This window comes from Homarus americanus, unplaced genomic scaffold (genome assembly GCF_018991925.1).
Source record: "Homarus americanus isolate GMGI-L3 unplaced genomic scaffold, GMGI_Hamer_2.0 scaffold51859, whole genome shotgun sequence".
Taxonomy (NCBI): domain Eukaryota; kingdom Metazoa; phylum Arthropoda; class Malacostraca; order Decapoda; family Nephropidae; genus Homarus; species Homarus americanus.
In genome coordinates this window covers 1,619,801-1,642,674 of record NW_024711292.1, presented here as the reverse complement: position 1 = coordinate 1,642,674, position 22,874 = coordinate 1,619,801, and the positions used below count along the sequence as shown (strand labels likewise).

Below are 22,874 nucleotides of genomic sequence, written 5' to 3'. Positions count from 1 at the left end.
TAAAACCGTTCGTTATAGGAATATTCATAGACTCCATTCGTTATAGCATACCTCACTATATATTTTTAATATACAGTATTATACCCTGTACAATACAATAGCAATTGTATTGTTTTGGGAGGAAAAGATATGAAAAGGTCACACTTGTTAATGCATCTGTTTATTATTGCTTTATTTTAATGGCAATTAGATGATTCACCTTACACTGCAATACTGGAGGACACATTAACGTCATTATTCGAGGCTTTACTGTACGTACTGTAAAGAGAAAAAGGTGTCAATGTGACTCATTACAACTTTTCTTGTTTATTGGGGATACAGTACCTGCACATAAATTAAGTAATGCATTAAAACAATATAAGCAATATTAGATTATTCAATTCCTATTTATTTTTAGATAATGTCCGTTGCTTTTCGGCAAATTCAACAATTTTTTCATCGATAGCAAGTCCTTTCCTCTTCCTCACAGCATTGATGTACTTCCTGGCAACGTTTTCACTATCAGACTTTTCTCCCCAGTGCATCACTTCTTCAGTGGTTTGTGGCTCCCAAAATGGATCAATATTCAATATCTCCCAGTGAGAGAACACAAGTTGAGGCATTGCTTCCCCTGAAGTCTGTAAATAAAAAACTAATCAATTATCAGTACACTGGAGTCACCAAGAGAGCATCTGGAAGCAATTAATGCTGGATGGCCACAAGCAATAGCAAATACAGTACATATACACATTATCTTCATTGTAACATGTGTTCTATCATTTCCCCTTCCACAACAAAATGCAAATCTGCTTCAATCTGGCTGTTATTTCCTATCAACCCTCTCTAATATAGTCCAGAAAATCCACACTTGGGCAGAATTTACCACCACTTCTATCAATTATTCAAATTGTATACCATGAACTTAAACAAATAAATAAGTTCTTGCAGATAACCCTTTGTGTGTTTTCTTGTGTGCTAACCCTGAACAAAACTAACAATCTCGTGCTAACCTAGAACATTAAAAAAAGCAAAACTCACCGATTTCCGTAACTCATTGGCGAAATTCATACTTTCAATGACAGGAAGATATGCAGTGATATTCCAAGACGTAGAACCCTCTGTTATGTCACCATCAACAATTTGCCCCTGTCTCTTGCCAATTACACTATACATCTTTCCTACTACTTCTGAAGTGACACTGATCACACATGAGTACATGGCACAAACCAGCCTTTGACACTGCTGCTCAAATGCTTTTCTTAACGTGTCTTTAGAAAGGGAAATAATATGTCCAGATGACATGCCAAATGTCTGTAGTTCATCCACTCCATTTATAGATGTATTTGTTGGTGCCAATTTCCAGTCTTCTATAATGAAACACACTCCCATCATTGGTTCCTCACACAATGGACCAGCAGCAGTGGCTATTTGAAATCCTGTAACAAAATTAGTGTCGTAAGCAGCCAAAGGACAGTCGACCAAAGTAGCCTTTTCCCAGATTGAAGGTCGGGGATATGCTGGGATATGGTTTAGTAAAATGTTTGCCCCACACCCATGTGGACCAAAATTCCATATTTCATTTACTGCATTTTGCCACTCATCACCAGCACTTTTGAATGCCTTATCTAGACACATTTTAAATTCTGTTATTGCTTGAAAAGTTTCTCTATTCAACTTCTGTCGATTTTCCAGAGCTTTACTTAAGGCATCCTTATGTAGTGAAGTGTCTTGCTCATCATCATCTTTGAGGGAACTATCATCATACACCTCCCTGCCCGAACCATCTTGTGCATTTGTTGCATCAGTAACAATGGCGCCAGCTTTGGAAACCAATTTCAACAGTTTCTCATTCTGTTCCAACAGTTTTGTAACAGCATCAGGCAGAGGCACAGCTCTGCAGCGTAGTTTTCCGAAATGGCCACTTATTTCTACCACACCCAAAGGATCAGAATTATCCACCTGCAACAAAGAAATATTTTTTTCATAAAAGTAATTTGGAAGGTGGACGAGTAGCGTGGGAACATCAAAGAAGTAGCAGTGGGCATGAATTCAATCAGCATCTGTACCTGTTGTAGTAGTACTGCCATCATCACCTTAATATTTACATAATACAGCTTCCTTAATTTTAAGACTTGAATAATGCTACTGACAGACAGATGGACATGAAGACTTACTACTTGAAAGTAATCCACTCCATTATTCATTACAAAATATCTTCTTTTCTTAATAAAACTAACTTACAACCAAATGTCTATTTTCTCATGAAATTTACATATTATTTACCACTCTATCATGATATTCTACATGCTGTATAGCATAAGGTTCAATGGATAGGTACATTTGCGGAAATGTGTTCCTAAACCCCGTGGTAACCCGTGTCTCCAAACGGCAACGTTGCAGTAGCAGTATCACTGTTTAAGAATGAATGGGTATTGGTTGTGTAATGACGGACGTGATTGGAGGCTAGGTTTGCTATAGGTCATATAGGTAGGCTGTTTGGAGACATGGGTTACCAAAGGGAGGGATATGAATACATTTCCAATACTGAACCTGGCCAGTCGGACCCACGTTTATCACCGAAAAAATTTTCCTCGAATATTACTATCACTAGAAAACAAACACTCACCACATCATTAAGAACACTGTTCACTTCACATCACAAAAATAGAGTATATAGCTAAGATCGTGTAATTCAATGAGTATTGGCCACTCTCGGTTTTATTACATAGCATCCTTTTTTATTACCTTACAATGATAAAAACATCACTGAAGTTCACATTGTACAGGTATCCCCCCCCTTGAGTAGGGAGTCAGCTGGTACAGCCAACTTGGGGAGAAATGAACAGAGTAAGGCCCTTACTCAGCCCCACCCCTTGTGGTGGTGAGCCCAGACTTCCCTCCCACAAGGTAAAGTACAGGTTGTACCTCTCTAGTCCGGCATTCTGTGGTCCGGAAACTCCCGTGGTCCGGAACGATTTTAGTTTGTCCAATAGGTAGATAGGCAGCTTTTTTTTTTTTTTTTTTTACTTCTGAATTATTATTATTATTACAGGAGTATTAAATTTTTGCCCCTCAGGCCCCAATGTGGGTCAGTGACCTATGCCCGGGTGGGCTAATCCCCTTAAAAAAAAAAAAGCCGCGGGAAATTAAGGTTTGTTTACATCCGGCAGTTCGGCTGCTCTCTCTCTCTCTCTCTCTGCTTGTCTATACAGAGTACAACATTTAACCCTTCAATATATATGAGCAGTAAATAAGTGTTGCTTTCATATTCTTATGTAGAGTAATGACGATATATTTTCACATGTGCGCACTTACATACGAGCAGTCTCACTTTTTTTTTTTACCATTAATGGTTAGCTACTTATATTGTTCCATTTATTAACATTAAATAACATTACAGGTACTTCAAGCAACCATATTCATTTTTTACATTAATTTTACTACAGCTAAACTCAGGGTCTTATTTTCTTCAGTTTTATATGTAGAACCAATCAGTCACTGGTTTCGTAAGCTTTAACATAAACAATGCCGGCAGCCGTCTCGTCTCCTCTAATATTCCACGTATTATTAATAAATTGTATTGTTAATTTTGCACACACGTACATTAATTCAATAAAAACAAATTCAGAAACATTAATTAAAATATATATGAACAGTAAATAAGTGTTGCTTTCATATTCTTATGTAAAGTAATGATGATATGTTTTCACGTGTGCGCATGCGCACTTACATATGCGATCTCTCTTTTTCTTTACCATTATCGTTAGCTACTTCTATTGTTCCATTTATTAACATTAAATAACATTACTTAAAACAACCATATTAATTTTACTACAGCTACAACCAAGGTCTTATTTTCTTCAGTTTTATATGTAGAACCAGTCAGTCACTGGTTTTGTAATCAACGAAAACAATGCTGTGTCATTTCCTCGTGTGTTTTTATATTCTACGTATTATTAATGAATTTTATTGCTCATTTTGCACACATAAACATTAATTTGATAAAAAAGACATTCAGTAATAAACAATAATGAATCTCTTGTACATAAGAGAAATGACACTGTTTACATGATTATGCACGTCGTCTGCACGTTGGCGGGCCGTTCAAACCCGTCGAAGTTCAAGTTTCCGCCGTCAAAATTTTTATTTATTTATTTTTTTGTGTTTCAATAAAATACGTTAAGAATTAAAAACTCGCGAAATTTGAGAAGGTACTATACGACATTTAACCCTTCAATATGTCTTCAAAGAGACCATGACGCAGAGAAAGTGGTGCTAGTGCTTCCAGGCATAAGCACAATTCACTATCTATCCAGGAAAAGGGTGAATTTTCATGGTACGGCAATTTTCATGGTACGGCACCGGTCAGGTCCCGAGGTTGCCGGACTAGAGAGGTACAACCTGTACCAAAGTTAAACAGTATTTTTTTTTTTATGTGTTAGGTTGTAAGTGTTTCTGATTATTTGTGAGAGGATTTTCCTATTATTATTGATTTGTGTGTGTGTATGTGTCTTCACACACATATACAAAACTATGGGTAAAAGAAATACCGGTAATTGTCTTAAGGGTAAACACAAAGGGATATACATTTCTTTGTACACCCCCCCCCGGTACGCAAATGTGATTCGTGGCCGTTGGCATTGCATTTGTCTAGTCCATTTCTCCCTATGGCGTAAATGGCCTCATTGATATCATCCTCTGCATCCAGTGTTGGAGCATATGCACTGATGAAGTCATGGCATGAGTGATTCAGTGGGACTCAGAGCGTCATAAGGCCATTGGGATTACACTTGCCTACACCTGATGTTACATAGGTCGCCCTTTGTATATACTGTAAGCCTCCCTCAGTCCCTGTAAATTCAGCTGTCTCTGAAGATGTCTTGAATAAAGATGAAAGTTAAGGTGCTCCAGTGTTTCCCTTTTCCTTAATTATCTTAAGGTTAAAAACATAAAAGTATTAAACATTATGTGTGTAGAAGCAAGCACTGAGGGTGGGACAGAAAGAGGTACGGCTGGCGTTTCTTCACTCACTGCTCCGCTGTGTTCCCGTTTTCTGTCAAATGGCAACGCAGTATTTTTTTATCTTATGTACAAAGACTAAGTTCTCCCACAAGCAACCCTCGCACGACAGACGTGTTAGGGAGTAAGCTACAAGACAGTAGCTGTGTACCATTTATCATTAGTTAGGTAGGTTTTGTTCTGGTATGTGAACTGATTTTGTGTTTTGGGGTATTTTTGTCATTGGGGAACCAAGCCCTATTTTTCCCATATGATTTTATTTGTGATAAGTAAATTCACCTAAAAACATATTTTTTTACCCTAAGCCATTCTTATCTCGAGGAATACCTGTACTTTACTACCTAACGCATTAAAAACATTAACCCTTAGGCCCCGGGTGACGTTCCAGAACGCCTATTTTCCCGCACCCTAACTCTGGGCATAAGGGTTAATAATGTACTATCTAAATGAAAATATACAGCTAAAACCATTAAGGAAAAGCTAAATCAAAGTTTAACACAACCGCCATTTGCATAGACACTGGCTGCATCACGGGTAGCCGCCCTCTAGCCTTGCCATAGCAACCCAGCTCCACCTCTCGCTCTCACACACACAAAGAAATGTTTATTCCCTTTATGTTTTTCACCTTATGATAGTTACTGTATTTCTTTTACTTTTTTTTCATATTATGTATGCAGAATTGTGCATGCATTTAATGGAGTAAAAAAGGTGAAGAAAGTGAAGTTCATCTACCAAAAATTACCATAACATAACTCCTACCTCTGCCTGGTAGGGGATGTGGCTGCCCCACTTGACTCCCGGAGGTGTGGATTTTGAATTTTTGCCAGGACCTAAACTCGTATAAGCGAGGAAAGCTTTCGTAACAAGAAAAAGAGGTGGCAATTTAAGAAATTTGTGTAAGTGAATTTTTGTATAGCAAGGGGTACTTGAATCAGCATTACTAGATAATAACAAATAAAGAAACAAAAATATCCTAAGACAGATTACTAACCTTCTTGAAATTGATGTTTTCTCCTTCAATGGCCTCATTAAGTCTGTCAACTGTAGGTTGAGAAATGATGGTCTCTCTGAATGGCACAATAGGGTCGGAGATTCGTACAGGGACACCAGCGTACCGTTCCTGCAGATCATCCACGCAGCGTTGTAAGTGTACCTCCCCTGCAGTGAGTATGACGTATTCTCCACTCTTTTGTAATGCAACCTAGAATAAATTAGTCAAAATTTTTATTCTTATACTTGAACATCCGAGTCACCGGATTGTGAAATATGTATGTAAAATACAGTAAACCATTGCAATTTCGATGATTCGCAGTAAGCAGATGGTGGCTAGCTTGTGAGCCTCTCCTGCAGAGCAATGAGTCACCCCGTGCGCCCGCAGCATCTCCTCTCCCTCTGTTGGTGGTCAACCATTGCCTGTGACACAGCATCTGTGTTGTACTCTCAAAACTTTAGTGTTTTTGTGTGTGAAATGGCCCCTAAAAGACAACCTAGTGTCAGTGCTAGTGATGCTAATAGAGTGAAATGTAAAAGGCAGAAGTGAGTGATGACCCTGACAAAGAAAGTTGAATTCTTAGATAAGTTAAAGGAGGGGATGAGAAAGGCTATAGACCAGAGCAAGTTTGTAATGGTAATGATTCTAGTCTATATTGGAAAAGGATGCCTGGTAGAACTTACATTAATAAGCAGGAGAGGCGTGCCCCTGCATTCAAGGCAGTCAAAGACAGTAATGCTCATCGTTTGTGGCAGTGCGGTTGGCCACATGATCAAACCTGGCTTGCTTAACCGCTCAGCAAACCCTAGGACTTTAGCCAGTCAAACAAAGTCATGGGTAACTGTGCAAGCATTCCTGGATTCATTTCATAAATGCTTCATCCCAAAAGTGGAAAAGTACCTTGCTTCCAAGAAGATGAAATTCAAGGTACTATTATTGAGAGATAATGCACCAGGCCATCTAGAAAGTTTGCAGTTTAGCCATCCAGGTGCAGAGGTGGTGTTCCTACCCCTTTACACCACTGCTCTTATTCAGCCTCTCGATCAGGGTGTAATACACACCTTCAAGGCATATTACACCTGGCGCTCTTTTGGTTGTATCAACAGTGCCATGGATGCAGACCGTGACCTTAATGTTAGCAAGTGTTGGAAGGAGTACAACATTGCGGACTGCATTACCAACATTAGTGAATTCAAACCAGAAACACTGAATGCTTGTTGGCAAAACTTATGGCCTGAGTATGTGACTAACTACCAGGGATTGGTGTCCATAGTAAAGGATGTGAATGACATTGTGAGTGTTCCGCATCAATTGGGTAGTGAGGGGTTTGTGGACATGGCTGCTGAAGACTTGGAAGAGCTGATTGATGGGCATGGAAAGGAACTGGCAGAAGAGGATTTGGAAGATGAAGTGGAAGAAATTATGGATTTGCAACAAGAATGTTGGGGCTTGAGCATTTTCAACATGTGGAGGTGATAACTGATTTCATTGTTGACCATGATTCTTCCATGGAATGGAGCCTTAAGATTGTCCAAGAAATCAAACAGGCATTGGTTCCCTATCAGGAAATACATAAAGACCTCTTCCAACAGTGATCCTGGTGATCTCTATGCTATAGTAACCAAATTTCATCCTACTGTAGAGTTGCTATTCGTGGTTCTGCCAATTCGCGCCATTCCTTGGAACCTAAGCCCCACGAATAGCAAGAGTTTACTATATCCTCTCACTCATTATCTCTTGTCTGTATGATCAGTGACACATATGGGGAGGTTCTTCAACAAAAAATGGGAAAAATTAGGTCGAATATAAGACCACTGAAAATTCATTCCAAACTGTGATACCCTAACAAATTGCAAGGTGCTCTACAAATATACACAATCACAAAATCAAGTCTTAACACTCTGACAAGTTAGTACACACACATATTGGTTGTCTTAATGAGTGGCCCATTATATATAAGTTATAAAATGCTAAAATATCATAAGAGACGCATATCAAACAAAAGTTACACTGGCTTTGCTACAGAGCTCAGAAATTCAACTGGAGTGAGTCCTGACTGTGGGCTGAAGGACATACTGAGGAGTAGCACAAGTACAGGGTCTGTATGTACAATTTTCTACACTTCCTCACTCAACTAATGTACCGGTAATGTTATATTATTCTGTTTACTTCTTGGTTAGCAACTGAGTAACCTTCGAGGTGAGTCAGTGAGAGTGTACAAGACCTTAAGCCTTCATAATCAGTGATAATGAGCCAAGAGTGATGGACATTTTTGCCAGAATGTACTTATTACTCTCAAGGTGTAAGGAATCTATAATATGGTACATGTAGCAGTGAAATCCATTTATGGGTTAGAGTTAGGGATTGGGACTGTAAATATACATAATTCTATTTTCTTGACAAAAACTTACATATATATCTGTGAGAGGGTTAATTAACTTTGACATTGCAAATCAAATCAAAGGTATAAAGCAACGATCAAGACAAATTTGAATATCACTAAACTCTTACCATCAAGTCCACATCAGGTGAGATTAGGTTAGGTGCTATTGTTGTTTGCTGTCTATGACCTATGAGGATAAGACAGAACGTAATATTAGCTAAAAGTGATAAGAAGGGTTTAGTGAACATTGAACAATTACCTGAACACATGGGTCAGCTTGGTTCAACAGCTTCAAACCAGCACGCAGCTTAGGCAGATCTCTCGGGTCATGTGGCTCGACTGCAACTCTTAAAATAGGTGTGGCACTCAGGGTAAGCTCTGTGAAGGGTGGCATGGCTAGTGTGGAGGAAAGTGTGGCACTCTTTATGATGCAGCCCTCCAGTCCAGTAATACCCACCACGGAGCCAGCAGCAGCACACTCTAAACGCTCAAACTCACGGCCCAGCAACAAGTAAATTTCAGATATCTGTAAATTACATAGATTAAGCATAAAACAAACAAGAAAGGGGATTTGTTTACTGACACTTAAAGGATAATCACCTCCAAATTAAGATATAAACAATAATAATTGAGACATGATTATTAACCATACCTGGCAAACATGAATGTGCTTGTGACCCTTCAAGCTTTCTTCTTCCTGTTCATCACCGAGAGTCATCAGATTTAATGCCAAGCTTGGATCATGTTTTGGTCCTAACACATACACCTGCATGGAATAACAAGCCACGGTGAGCAACACTGATGTTGGCCTTCTTGAGGAACGCACACTATTATTTCTCTTAAATGAATTATTTTCTTGAGTGTATTTGAATATGGAGTCCAAGTACAAATCAAACAATTAGTATGCCCAACCATCACAACTTGTTACTGTATAACCCTGAGAAGGTGGGTATCAGAGGCATTACTGTAGTTACTAATGTACAGTACAGTAGGGTCGGGATATATAGCGGCCACCAAAATTATCAGAATTTTCCTATATGCAGTCTCTCCTCGACTTACGACATATTCGACTTACGACATATTCGACTTACGACAACCCGAACATGGTAGTATAAAATGTTTTTCACATTACGTATTTTCGAGTCCCGGCGTTAGTGATCGCGCTGTGTACTGACAAAATTTTTGCTTGTAATTCCCTTTAAAATGGCTGGCAAGTGTAGAAGTGAAAATTTATATGTACTATTATTTTCGCCTTTTCGACTTACGACCTGGTCGTCGGGACGGAACCGCGCCATAAGTCGAGGAGAGACTGTATAGCGATAATTTCTTTTAATTTGCAAGGGAAATCGGGCAGGAAATATTTCAAATGTACCACCATGGCAAACAAATGTGTATTTGCTCACCAGAGGCGCCACCGTGGCTGCTCACTCGCGCATTCACGCTCACCCGCTTAGTTTTTCTGAGTGAGTGATGAGAAAGCAGCCGAGTCTGCTGCAGATTACGACTCCTAAGGTGAGTGTAAATGGGTTCCTAGTGACGTGAAAAGTGAAGCGAAGATAATGGAAAGATTTAATACTAATATTTTTGGTTTGTTCGTTTATGATTGTTAAATGAGGGTGGCAGTGTGTCGTCTGTTGTTTGCGGGATGGCACATCAGCTGCCAAGTCCGGTGCAGATTTCAATTTCTAAAGCGAGTGTAAATGGGATGCGAGTGACGTGAAAAGTGAAGTGAAGGTAATGGAAAATATTTAATACCGTAACTAATATTTTTGGTGTTCGTTTATGTAGGTGTGGGATTGTCAAGTGGGGGTGGCAGTGTGGAGTCTGCTGCTGAGTCTAGTGTTCCTTGATATTGATATTGAAATACAGTAGCCTGTTGTTCCTGAGTCCAGTGTTCATTGGTGCTTTAGTTAGTAAGAAAAGGAACTCGTTAAGTGAAGTTTAGTCACCTTTTTGGCCTCCAGAACCTAACCCTATTTTCCCCATTAATTACATGTAATTACCCGGTATATATAGCGATTTAGTATATAGCAAACATCGTTGGACCCTCTCTCGCGATATATCCTGATCCTACTGTACATAATTACTACTCCAGGAATATAAATGATACTGCAGTCATAATTAATGTTGCTATACAAAAAATAAACACAAAGACTCCTCACCTTTTGCCCAGCCTTGAGAGTTCCGCTGAAGACACGGGCAAAGGCAACAAACACCTCCTCTTCCATCAACTTTTTTTTCTCTTCCTCAGTTTTCTGCTTATACAGTATAATTTCTTCCTGTTGTTTCTTTAACTCATCAATTTCTTCTGAAGACATTGCTCTCTCTTGACCAGAATCTGTATTTACGGTTGCAGCAGCTGCTTCTTTCCTGCGACGTAATTCCTCTCTGCGAGTTGCTATTTCTTCATCAGACAAGATACCCTGGCTCTTGCCTCGAATTATTATTTTGTTTCCTGATGATCTCTCCTTTGGGAGTTGCTGTCTCTGCACGCCAAACATCTTTGACACGTAAACAATAAGTGGCTCATTTTCATCACTGCTACATCTAACAAAAGATTCTTTAAGCTTCTGTGTTTCTGGTGGAAGCGAGTCAAACCTCTGAGTTGCCGAGCACATGAGCTTTGTCGCACGGTCCTCTGACATGTTCGCTGCACTGGGTAAATGCTCGACCACCATCTCCAGAACAGCTGTAGCCAAAGGAAGCCAACCACTACACAGGAAATTCAGCTTTAATCGCATATCGGTTGATTTTAACACACTCATCGGCATCTTTACTCCCAACGCCTCTGCCAGTTTCTCGGTCTCACCTTTATCCTTCCTCACCATAACATTATCATAGACCTTGTAAAGATTTTCCAGGATGAGGGTGACAAAGAGAGGGTTCTTGCGCTTATCTCTCGCACCCGACATAATTCTCTTTTGTCCTCCCTTAGTTGCTATGTAGTTGTCCCCCCATAAGGTCTTGTTCAACACAGCCTTGTTCATCCCCAACTTGGCTGAATACAGATCAGCAAAGTGATGAATGCTGTAATAAAATACAAGAGACCATAAATACTTTGAGATTGGATGCAAAGATGAACAGTCAACTACTAAAGTCCATTTGCCTCTCCCCCTAAACCACAAACCTTGAGATTCAGACTCGTTCATAAATTCTTCAGATTCTTAAGTTTTAATTTCGGGGTTCATGGTTCAGGGGGAGAGGTGAAAGGACTTTAATAATTAACTGTACAAAGACAACTAAATACTTATAAAAAATAAAAATAAAATAAAATAAAATCAATAACACCGCATTGAAAATGGACACAATAAAAGAGAAAAAATATTTGGTTCTCTCATTTGTATTCATCTCTATTTTGTGCTTATACTAAGGGGCAATAAGAGCAATTTTTGCATGACTTCAAGATCAAGCACTGCATCATGTTTCACCTAATGATTAAACACCAAAACACTACCTGGGGTGGGGGGGGGTAAGGTTAAGTTAGCATTAGGGTGTTTTATCATCATGTCAAGTAAGTGTGTGTAATCTTCAGGTGACTTTTTTATTTTGTAAATTCTCTCTCATTCTATTAGTTTGACAGAGACCAAGAGCAAGCACAAATTCTAACTTCACTTCCTGTTACAGTATTATTTATTCTATTGTTACTGCTGTATTAGATGTGTTCCGGTATATGGCGATTTTAAAATATCTTTTAAGTGTCTTTGTCCATTGTTGCTCTTATAATCACCAGCTTTGGACAGGTGAGCTGCTAAAGGTGGCTAGATAATTTACTCAGCTCTTAATAAACACACCAGCTTATATCATTCAGAAATATGCAACTGACTTATGGATTAAAATCTAGGCCAGATAAAAATATTAAGATGGTGAATTTCTAAATGCAAATTGTAGACAAGTACATTAAAGTATTTTCAAAACAAACTTACCTAAAACCCCAACCATCATAAGCACTTGCAAAGACAACATTGCCACGTTCTGGTGAGAAGTAAAGGTCAGAGTCGTCCACTGTTTCAATTCCCCAGTCTGCAAACATGAGTTGAGCCTCAGGTGTCTCGCACTCAGACACTTTCCTCTCTCTCTCTATTATCAACTTTCTCTCTCGCTCAGCTTGTTGACGCCTCTGTACTTCTTCAGAAGTTTTACCCAGGACAGCTGTGTTGTATTGTTCACCCATGTAGGCATTGACCTACAGAAGTTCAGAAAACTAAAGGTTAATAATGTAATTCGTATATTATTATTCAAATATAGACAGACAAGTCATATCCATACTCCACACTCCTGATAATTCCTCCAGTTTTCTTCGTACACCATCAATAACAGACAACTGCCTGAATGGCCAGTAAGCTGATACGTAGTGAAATGATAAATTTAATACAAAAACAATACTTCTGCATTTTCTTTGCTCAAGAAATTCAGTACAGTAACACCATAACATACAATGCTTTAAGGTTAATGAGAGCAATTCATTAATACAGTACCCTTGTTTGGAAAATTAAAATTTACAATCACCAACCAAAATACATCATCACATGAAACTTCTTTACGAAAATGTCAGCTTCCAATGTTTCAGACCACTGAAATGTTTCACCACTCTGAGAACCCCAGAGTGTTCAAGCAACAAAAGGTGGTAAGAGGACAACTTGGAGTTTATTGGAAGTTCAACCGTAAGGCAAGGGTAACGAGACAGCTCTTTAATGAATGGGATGTTGAGGTGTTTTGCCCTTCTGTGAAGTTACCTAACCACCAACAAACTTCCTTTAAAGGCTCTTCTACTTCTGGATAATGCCCCTGGTCATGACCCTGAACTTGCCAGCACTTTGGAGGCTCGATTTGACTTTGTCAAAGTGTTGTTTTTGCCTCCCAACACTACATCAATTATGCAGCCAATGGACCAAAATGTAATCAGCAATTTCAAGAAGCTGTACATGAAGAAAATGTTCAGAAGGTGTCATCAGGCAACTTCCACTGATCCAACACTGGCACAGTTCTGGAAGATGCAATACAACACCCTGGAGGCTGTAAAATTGATCGTGTCATCATGGCAAGAAGTCTCCATTCGATCCCTGAATTCTGCATGGAAAGCACTGTGGCCAACAGCAGTCCATGATTTTGAGGGATTTGAGGAAGAAACGGAGTTGGACAAGGAGATTGTGTCCATTCGTCACAATGGGACTCGAAGTGGAGGAGGATGATGTTGAAGAGCTTGTGAGGTCTCATGAGCAGGAACTTACTCCTGAAGACTTGAAACAAATGGATGAGATGCTAGAAACAGACAGTGGTGAGGAGGAAAGGTAAAGTGATGACCTTATGTCTTCTTCAGAATTAAAAGATGTTGTTCACCACTGGGAGATGTTCAGGAAACTGGCTTTAAGGCACCCTGATGTGGAAACAAAAGAACCTATTTTGTGTACAATACTGTTGAGGACAAAGTGGTCTCCTTCAAGAACCAGCTAATGATCAGGTGAAATGCCCCACAACCAAAAATTTACAGTTTCTTCTCTAAAAGGCAGTGGGAGAAATATGCTTCCCCTCAGCCTTCCACTTCAAAAAACAGAGAGGATTTTCCTGTTGGAGAATGTGTCAGTCCAGAGGTTCCTGACATTATCATGGAAGGTGACTCGCCTTCCAAGAAGCAGTAAAATGCTTCTCCTCCACCCCCACTTCCTTCTCTTCTCCCTTCTCCTCCTCCATCCCCCACTTCAAATTCCCATCAGCATCATCAACAATGAGCCTTCTACATACAAACCTCAAAGTAAGTGTACTTTACTGCATTTTTTTTTACTTTGTATGTAATTTTCGGTGAGCTGGAACCAATTACCCAATATCCCATTGAAACAATGGATTCAGTTAACAAAATTTTCGGTTAACGAACGACCCTCTGGAACGAATTGTGTTCATTAACCGAGGGACCACTGTATATTAAAACAAGTGATATATAAACCCCGAAAGAAAAAATAAAACTATTTCTTGCAGGATCAATCGAGTGGTCCCATATGACTTTTGTCGTGGTCAAGGAAACTTAAAAACTTACTGCATTTGTGAGAGGATTACTTAACAAAACCATAATAAAAACACTCACCTGTTCCAGAATCTGGGCAATATGATAGTAGCAGTCGATAGGACTCAACTTGGTCTCGAGTATTAATCTGTCTATTTTGTTGAGGACGAGTACTGGCCTAATGTTCTCTACCCATGCCTGCTGTAGCACTACCTGTCAAATGTAGGAGAAAATTTGATTAATTGATTGATTTGTTGAAAAATAAAATACAAAAAATATGATGTAAATCTTTTTACTTTAATAATCAGAAAAACATATCATCTATTAAAACTGTTACAATGATCTTGACCAAAATAATCTGAACCTTGTTTTTGATGCTTTGGTTAGATTAGGTTTATAATGACCTAATGATGAATTATCCTGTGACAAAATGCCCAAGAACCCAGCTCCACATGCCAAACTTTGTTATACTGCAGCAAAAATGCATCACAAACACACTTTCCTGGCCTTCCAAACTCCTCCATCTCTTCCATTAAAATTTATGATTTAAAGTGAACTACAGTATGTACAGTACAGCAGCTAGTCGGCAATTATCAAACAGGGAGGTACTACTGCCTGGGAAGACATTGGAAGCATAATGTGTTGTCTAATGGTAGACCCTGCTGCCATATGGCATCACAAATATTGTGACCAAGTCCCAAGTTGTCATCTGACTGACTTTCTGCCTCATTTGCACACAATTGCAGGGTCTCAATTGTTTCTCTTACTTTGACAACACAACATATACATATCATTTCTCACTCTTGACTTGTTTTATTTTTTCCATTTTCGTATTTATTTATGGTTCAACTTATTTATCCCCCGCCCCCAGGCCCCAATGTGGGTTGATGACCTGTGCCTGGGTGAGCTAATCCCTGTAAAAAAAAAAATAAATAAATAAAATAAAATAAATACTAAAAAAATACAGTACAGTATGTGTAAAGTTCAACAATGACGTCAATCCTCAGCTATGAGCAATTTATATATCAGCAGCTTATTCCCACAGGAGACAAAACCACAAGGAAAAATATTATTTCCTGTCATAGTTGGTAAATACAGTACAGGGTAATTTATTAAATTCCAGAACCCAGAAATCACTATATAATACAGTACAGTATATAGTCTCTCCTCGACTTACGGCGGGGTTCAAACCCGACGACCAGGTCGTAAATATGTAACAGCACCAAATTATTCACCAAGTTATTAAATTGTGTCTCAGCTGTTGATGTTATGCATGGCTGAGGTTGCAGTTCCTTCGGGGAGCGAGCGAGGGCAGTCTGAGGTCAGTGCATGTTAGCAACAAGATATCTGACACGTTTCCTTTTATCACACTCTTGAGGCCTGCTTTTCCCTCTCTCCTTTGGTCAGTAAGACACTTCCCTCAGCAGAGAAGGTACAATACAGTGACCCCTCCGTTAACGAACTCAATCCGTTCCAGAAGGTCGTTCGTTAACCGAAACCATTGTTTCAATGGGTTTTTGGGTAATTGGTTCCAGCTCACCGAAAATTTCCTAAATTCAACAAAAATGGTAGAAAAGTTCACTTACTTTGAGGTGTGTATGTAGAAGGCTCCTGGATGATGATGATGATGATGGGATTTAGAATGGGGGTGGAGGAGAAGGAAGAAGAGAAGGCATTGGGGTCAAGAGAAGTCACCCCATGGCACCATTTCACCCATAAAATTTTAGCTCTCTTGGTGGAATTCAAGATTATTTTCTTTAAATCAACACTGCACTGCATTATATATTGTCAATATGTAAAATATATTTCAAAATGACCAATAATTTGCTTGGAAACACAGAAAAAAGCATTTAGTTGAAGAGAGTCTCAAGCAAGATGTTACCTCCAGTGAAAACAGAGAGAGACTAACTCCTGTTTGCTGTGTTAAGAGGCTGGATGCCACGCATTAAACTAGTCACTTTACCTTCAATTATGTTCAATAATTGTTAAAATGACTAAAAAATTGAATATTAATGTTTTAAAATTATTGAATAGTATAAACTTCTTGATATTTACTAAAATAGTAAGGAATTTAAGCCCTAGAACTGATTAATGTATTGGCGGACTGATACTAAAGCTGGTTGCCCGGTCAGTGCAAGCGAAAACATGCTGAGGTCGGTTCGTAAGAACTTCGTTAACCGAATTCAAGATCCTTATGGAAGGCAGTTCGTTAATCGAAATTACGTTAACCGAGGTGTTCGTTAAACGAGGGGTCACTGTATACTCTCAACTGAACTCAGTACCTGTGAAACTATATTTTTCTACAATAAAGAAAAACCAACAAAGTGTTTACTTCAGCCCTGCCACTTATCAATTCCAGAACTAATACTGTATATATACAGGTAGTCCCCGACTTACGACTGCCTCAACTTACGTCCATCGGTACTTACGACCTGCTCTGACCTTACGACCGTCGGGACATACGACCACCGCAGTCGTGACCCAAAATTTTTTTTCAAATGACGCGTGCATTTTCTATACCGAAACGTTTCCAGTTAATGTAGTCTCCTTGTATAATTAGAAAATTATGGGGGCCCCATGTGCATTCAGCTGACTACATTAAAGGTAAGTGCTCAATCACACTGTATCCATTCCTCATTATTTATTACTTTTACTGTACTGTATTTCATTGTAGATTTTTTTTTTCATTTTTTATTTTTTTATTTTTTTTATCTATGCCGGACTTACGACCATTCGGACTTACGACCTGGATTTGGGTCCCTAACCCCGTCGTAAGTCGGGGAGCACCTGTGTGTGTGTATATATATATATATATTACTTTCCATAAGATTCTTAACTTCGGTTAACGAGCATTCCCACTATTAACGAATTCCTTACGAGCGCCCCTCAACATGTTTTCGCTTGCACACTAGCTGTCATATTAGTCTGCCAATACAGTAACTGGTTCTAGGGCTTAAATTCCTTACTATTTTAGTAAATCTCAAGAAGTTTGTACTATTCAATAAATTTAAGTCTTATATTTAAATTTTTAGTAATTTTAACAATTATTTAACATAATTTAAGTCCAGGGAAACTAGTTTTTAGCGCGCCAAACAGCCTGTGAACACACCATACAGGCGTCAATCTCTGTGCCTTTTCAGTGGAGGTAACATCTTGCTTCAGACTCTCTTCAACATAAACGCTTTTTTTCTGTTTCCAGTCAAATTATTGGTCATTTTGAAATTTATTTTACATATTGACAATATATAATGCAGTGCAGTGTTGACTTAAAGAAAATAATCTTGAATTACACCAAGTGAACTAAAATTTTATAGGTGAAATGGTGCCATGGGGTGACTTCTCTTCCACCCCAATGCCTTCTCTTCTCCCTTCTCCACCCCCATTCTAATTCCCATCATCATCACCATCATCATCCAGGAGCCTTCTACATACACACTTCAAAGTAAGTGTACTTTACTACCTTTTTTGTTGAATTTAGGCAATTTTCGGTGAGCTGGAATCAATTACCGTGGGTTCGTAACACTTGTCTTGCCCACGGTCACTCTCTTCCTGTCCATGAAGAACTGGGAGTAAACTGAGTGCAGACTGAGTGAATGAAAGGTCACACGCTGAGACCGGGAGTGTAGTGGTTGCATAGAGACATTCATTTCCCCAGTATGGGTGTATATGATTGAATTAACCAAGTCCAGGTGTGTAATCAACGCTCCTCATGGTTGATTGCACACGTGGGACGTAGGGGTTCCTCTTCAAAGTTGGTGAAAGGCTGTAACACCTTATAGTATGGGTGTATTCTGAGCATATGTGTGAAGCATGTTACGGGTGATGGTGGTACAATGTGATTAGAATAGCCAAGTCCAGGTGTGAGATCAACGTTCCTCATGGTTGATTGCACACGTGGGACGTAGGAGTTCCTCTCCAAAAGTTTGTGAAAGGCTGTTAGTACCTTAAAAGTATGGGTGCATTCTGAACCTATGTGTGAAGCATGTTATGGGTGTTGGTGGAGAAATACACTTATGACTCCTGAAATCTAGTGAGAGTAATGAAAAAAACAGCAGAGCACCCGTCTGCCTGATGGGTCATGAGTGATTTTCTCGGTTTCTTGTAAATGCCTGCCCCTTGGCAGGTTAGTAGTTACAACCTTCAGGTTCTGTGTAGTTAGGACAGTTAGGATTATAGTATTTAGTGGGTCATCCCAGACAGGCTATGAGTGATCCATGTTCTTCTATAGTATGACTAAAATCGGGATTTCTATTCCTCAGAGATTGCTATAATTTTGTCGGATGCCCTTAAGGCATGTTCATTGGTGCAAGTAATATTTTTTTAATGTTTTATGTGCCACTAAGTGAAGTAGGATGTATGAAGGAATTGTTTCAGATGAGTTCCTCATTCTGGTGTCTGTTCTGGTGTATGTAGTACTGTGGTATTATTAGTCCTCTTCAGATGCAATTAATATCTTTTAATAATTTTTTGGATACCATGTATAACTTTTTTTCCCATTGTAGTGTTATAAGCCACGCTAAGAAGTACTCTAGTGCTTGTGTACAATTATTGATTCTGTCTCATTTACCCCAATCACAGGTACTAGCTTTCCACGGTCACGGAGAACACTTTTATTAATTGTGTTTGTGCTGGTTTGGGATTTTCTCTGAGGGACGCTTCCACTGCATTACCATTCACTATAACTTAAAAAAAAACAATAACAGGTATTCCGACCGGTTACATATATATTTTGTGTGACCAACACAATTAGAATTGGTCACAAGTCGAAAAGGCAAAAATAATACATAAAAATTCTAAATGGGGGTCTCTTTTTCTTCTCAGCACCACGAGAACTCTCACGTTTACGCTTGCCAGTCATTTTAAAGGGAATTACAAACAAAAATTTTGTCAGTACACAGAGCAATCACTAACGCCGGGACTCAAAAATACGTAATGTGAAAAATATTTTATACGACCATGGCCGTCGTATGTTCAGGTTGTCGTAAGTCGAGGAGAGACCGTACTCCATTTTAGGAAGTGCAATAAACAGGAATCTCAAAATCAATAAGAATAAAGTCTGCTCATTTACTGTATGTTAGTCTGACTCAGATGATCAAACTTTATTCCTACTTAATTTTAGGTTCCTGCTTATTGCACATCCTAAAATATATTACAATAGTACTGTCTAGTCATTTAGGGTTCTCGAATAGAATAAATTAACTGGTAGAAATCATGAAATTATAAAAAAAAAATTCCAAGTAACAAGTGTTAAAATACCTTGTCATGAAACTGCTCTCTAATCATAAAGGGAATCTTCCCATACAAGTGGGTCTTCATACTTTTTGTATATAAAATTTATTTATTAATGTTCATGTTTCATTATGATTTACTGTATATACTGTATGTTTATTGCCGAGAGGAAAAACAGTACCGTACTGTATATCTACAACAAGAGCATTACACATAAGCCAACTCTCTTCTCTCACAGTCCCTACTCAAATATGCAGAAACTTTAATAAATACTGTACTGTACCAGGATAAATAACATACCTTAGTCTGAGCGCAGACTCCCTCAACAACGTCCACAACAATAATTGTACCATCACAGAGACGAACAGCCGTTGAAACCTCTGACGAAAAATCCACGTGTCCCGGTGAATCAATTAGGTTGATAATGTATTCACCGTCTGGTCTACTGTACGCCAGTGACACACAAGAGCTCTTCATGGTGATCCCTCGCTCCATCTCATCCTTGCGACTGTTGGGGAGGGTATTGTTGATCATAATACAGTTCTGTGACTAATATCTAATTAATTGAAGAATTAGATTATCCTTCACCTTCATACTGAGCTTCAAAAGAATACCAACAGGAATGAGGCAGTGTACCTAAACAGACATGTGATGAGTTTCTACTGTAGGTTATCTGGAAGGCTACTTGTACAGTAGACCATCAAACACACTGGATAATGCTTGAAAAATCATACCACTGTAATAAACTCACCTATCCATGTATCTGATCTTCCCTGCTTGGCGATGAGCAATCAGACCATTGGAGGCCACAAGAGAATCTGCTAGTGAAGTCTTCCCATGGTCAACATGCGCCATAATACACAAGTTACGAATATTATGTGGGTTGCCCATAAGGGCAGGCAACCGCCCAGGCAGACCACCATCACCACCCACCATCATTGCTGAAAGAAATTAAAATTAAACTTAAAGTATACAATTTAAGTGATTTACTGTACTGAATTATGAAAGATTTACATACAGTATGACAGTACAGTATATATTTTACCATACTACATCTACATAATTCTATTACAACAGTTGTTTCATAATTCTCAAAAGACTTTGATGCAAATTTCTACCAAAACACTGGTCGCTATTTTAACTCTGGAGGCCATAATGAAGAAAAGGAGGTAAGAAAAATTATCTGGTGCTTCTTGAGAGGAGTAACTGTAAGTATTAAATAAATTAGACACCATCAAGAAAATGGCTGTAAAACGTTGAAGATGACAATTTCTAAGTTTATTTACATTCCTCACATGGTTGAAATACTGTATTATGGACTGCACATGAAACAAAACAAACAAACAAAGGTTTACATTAGATCCCTATTACTTATTGAATGTCACAAGCACCTGACTGGGTTCAATTATACAAAGCTAGTGTACATGAAGTGTAACAAGGGCACCATGTGCTCGCTTGGTTCAGAAAACTTTAAAATTTTCACCCTATAATTTGGACCCCCCCTAAGATTCACCAGGCAATATTAAATACACTGTACTGTATTGGTCCTTTTAGGGATGGAACTGGTAGATAATTAACCATCCTGTGGAGACTGTGTGATGTAGGAGGAGAGTAATGGTAGAGCCACAGATCCAGTCACACTACAGTAATGGTACTGATACACTGTCAGGTGCCCTCTATCATGGCTAGAGACTGCCGCTGGATGTGGAAATAATAACTTCAGCTCTTCTCACTCGGTAACAGCGGAACAGACAGCTAACACCAGAAGGAGCTGTTTGATTTAATTAATTTTTTCCAAAGATGTTCTTTGGATGACAGTAGCTAAGTAATAAAAATGATACTTCTTCGTTTGATATGCTATAAATATTTTTTCTCTATCTACGATCATAAATCACATATAGTGGGCAGGTAATGAAGGATGAGGGAAATTGTGGAGTAAAACAAGGTGAAAACTGATAACACGACATTAAAATTATGTTTCTACGTACTTTGTACATGAAGAAATTAATTATTTACCATAAATATTCAGCTGAAAAATTTGCCGTATCAGCTTGTGTTGTCATCCGACCTTTGTTTGTTTCAGTACTACAACAGAGCGTACTCTCGTATTCTCACGTCCATGAAAAACTAAAAATTGCAACTTGTTGCTTCAAGAGATTTGCTTTCATCGGCACCAGATATCAAAGTATACAGTACGGTAAGTACTTTATGTTCAATATGCTGAGGGATCCAGTGGGCTCCACCCTCCTGGATAGGAAGTTAGGTAGGTTTCTTTGGTTGGTTAGGTCAGGTTCTATTAGGTTTTGTACATTATCGTATAATTTTTATAACTTACTATTATCCAAAGAATATCTGTGGAACAATAAACAAAATCGAACAATTTCTTCTGGTATTAACCGTCTGCTCCACCTCTACCACAAAATGTCCAGTGGAACTATACATCAGGAATACTGTACTGTATAGGAATGGTCCATCTGGACTACTGAAAGAAATGACGCTCTCGCCATTTCTACGAATACCAAAGAAAGGAGGAGAGGGTAATATTCTATGATGGCTGTGAAATTTAACCACCAACTTGAAGAAATTTGTCTATAAGAAATCTGTCAACAGGAGAGCACCTACAGCTGTTAAACCATCCTTGCTGTCCAGAGACAGCTGTTCTGGTTTCTGGTCAGTTCTGGACAAGCAATGTACCTAGGGGGTGGGATCCAATTCTCTCTTGCCAGTACCCACTTTCGTGAGAAGTAAATTGGGTCCAACCATGGGTGGAAATCTCTGGTTTGGGGTCAAGTAGGGTGTTGTTTCAAATGTCCAAAATACCTGTAGGTCAAGGTTTTAATAAACTCACAGAAAAGGCATAGAAGTAAAAGTGAAGCCCTGCAAACACACACACAGTTTCCATATTATTAAAAAAAAAATTACCCTTCAGACATCGAATCCATTAATTTACAAGTACAAAAAAGAAACAAGTGTTATATACGCCTAAACGATCAAATCACGGCCGTAGTCCAGGGCTACTCATGCCGTAAAGTATTATCTCCCCCTGTTGAGTGTTCTTTTAACATAGACAAGAGATCACCGTACCAGGGGCCCGGGTCACAGGGGCAGCAGGAGACAGGTCAGCTGTGAGTGAGCCAGTGTGGTGCAACAAACACTTCCCGCCAACCTTATAGCCGTGTTGGCGAGTTTTAAAGTTCCTGCCGTCCCTCTACTAGTGGGTCATATCTACTCAACAAACTGTAAAAAAAACCTAAAAAAAATGTAATATAATAATAATT

General features: G+C 38.9%; 1 protein-coding gene across 1 annotated transcript; it reads right to left on the bottom strand.

Moving 5' to 3' along the window:
• Positions 1 to 293: 293 nt before the first annotated feature.
• LOC121870612 (elongation factor-like GTPase 1) lies at positions 294 to 22,797 on the bottom strand. Its single transcript, XM_042372493.1, has 11 exons — positions 22,681 to 22,797; positions 20,348 to 20,537; positions 19,897 to 20,104; positions 14,449 to 14,580; positions 12,296 to 12,555; positions 10,535 to 11,399; positions 9,025 to 9,138; positions 8,632 to 8,898; positions 5,990 to 6,199; positions 1,018 to 1,938; positions 294 to 617 (listed from the first exon to the last, which is right to left on the bottom strand). The coding sequence occupies exons 2-11, from the start codon at positions 20,533 to 20,535 to the stop codon at positions 384 to 386; spliced, it is 3,399 nt and encodes a 1,132-aa protein (XP_042228427.1). The 5' UTR covers positions 20,536 to 20,537; positions 22,681 to 22,797; the 3' UTR covers positions 294 to 383.
• Positions 22,798 to 22,874: the final 77 nt, after the last annotated feature.

What these genes read in the sequence shown, in the direction of transcription:
- LOC121870612 (XM_042372493.1), bottom strand. Translation starts at nt 20,535, where the DNA reads ATGATGGTGGGTGGTGATGGTGGTCTGCCTGGGCGGTTGCCTGCCCTT. An exon ending in TTGCCCAGATTCTGGAACAG is followed by an intron (nt 12,556 to 14,448) that starts GTGAGTGTTTTT and finishes GAACTTCTGTAG; the next exon opens with GTCAATGCCTACATGGGTGA. An exon ending in AGCACATTCATGTTTGCCAG is followed by an intron (nt 8,899 to 9,024) that starts GTATGGTTAATA and finishes TGTAATTTACAG; the next exon opens with ATATCTGAAATTTACTTGTT.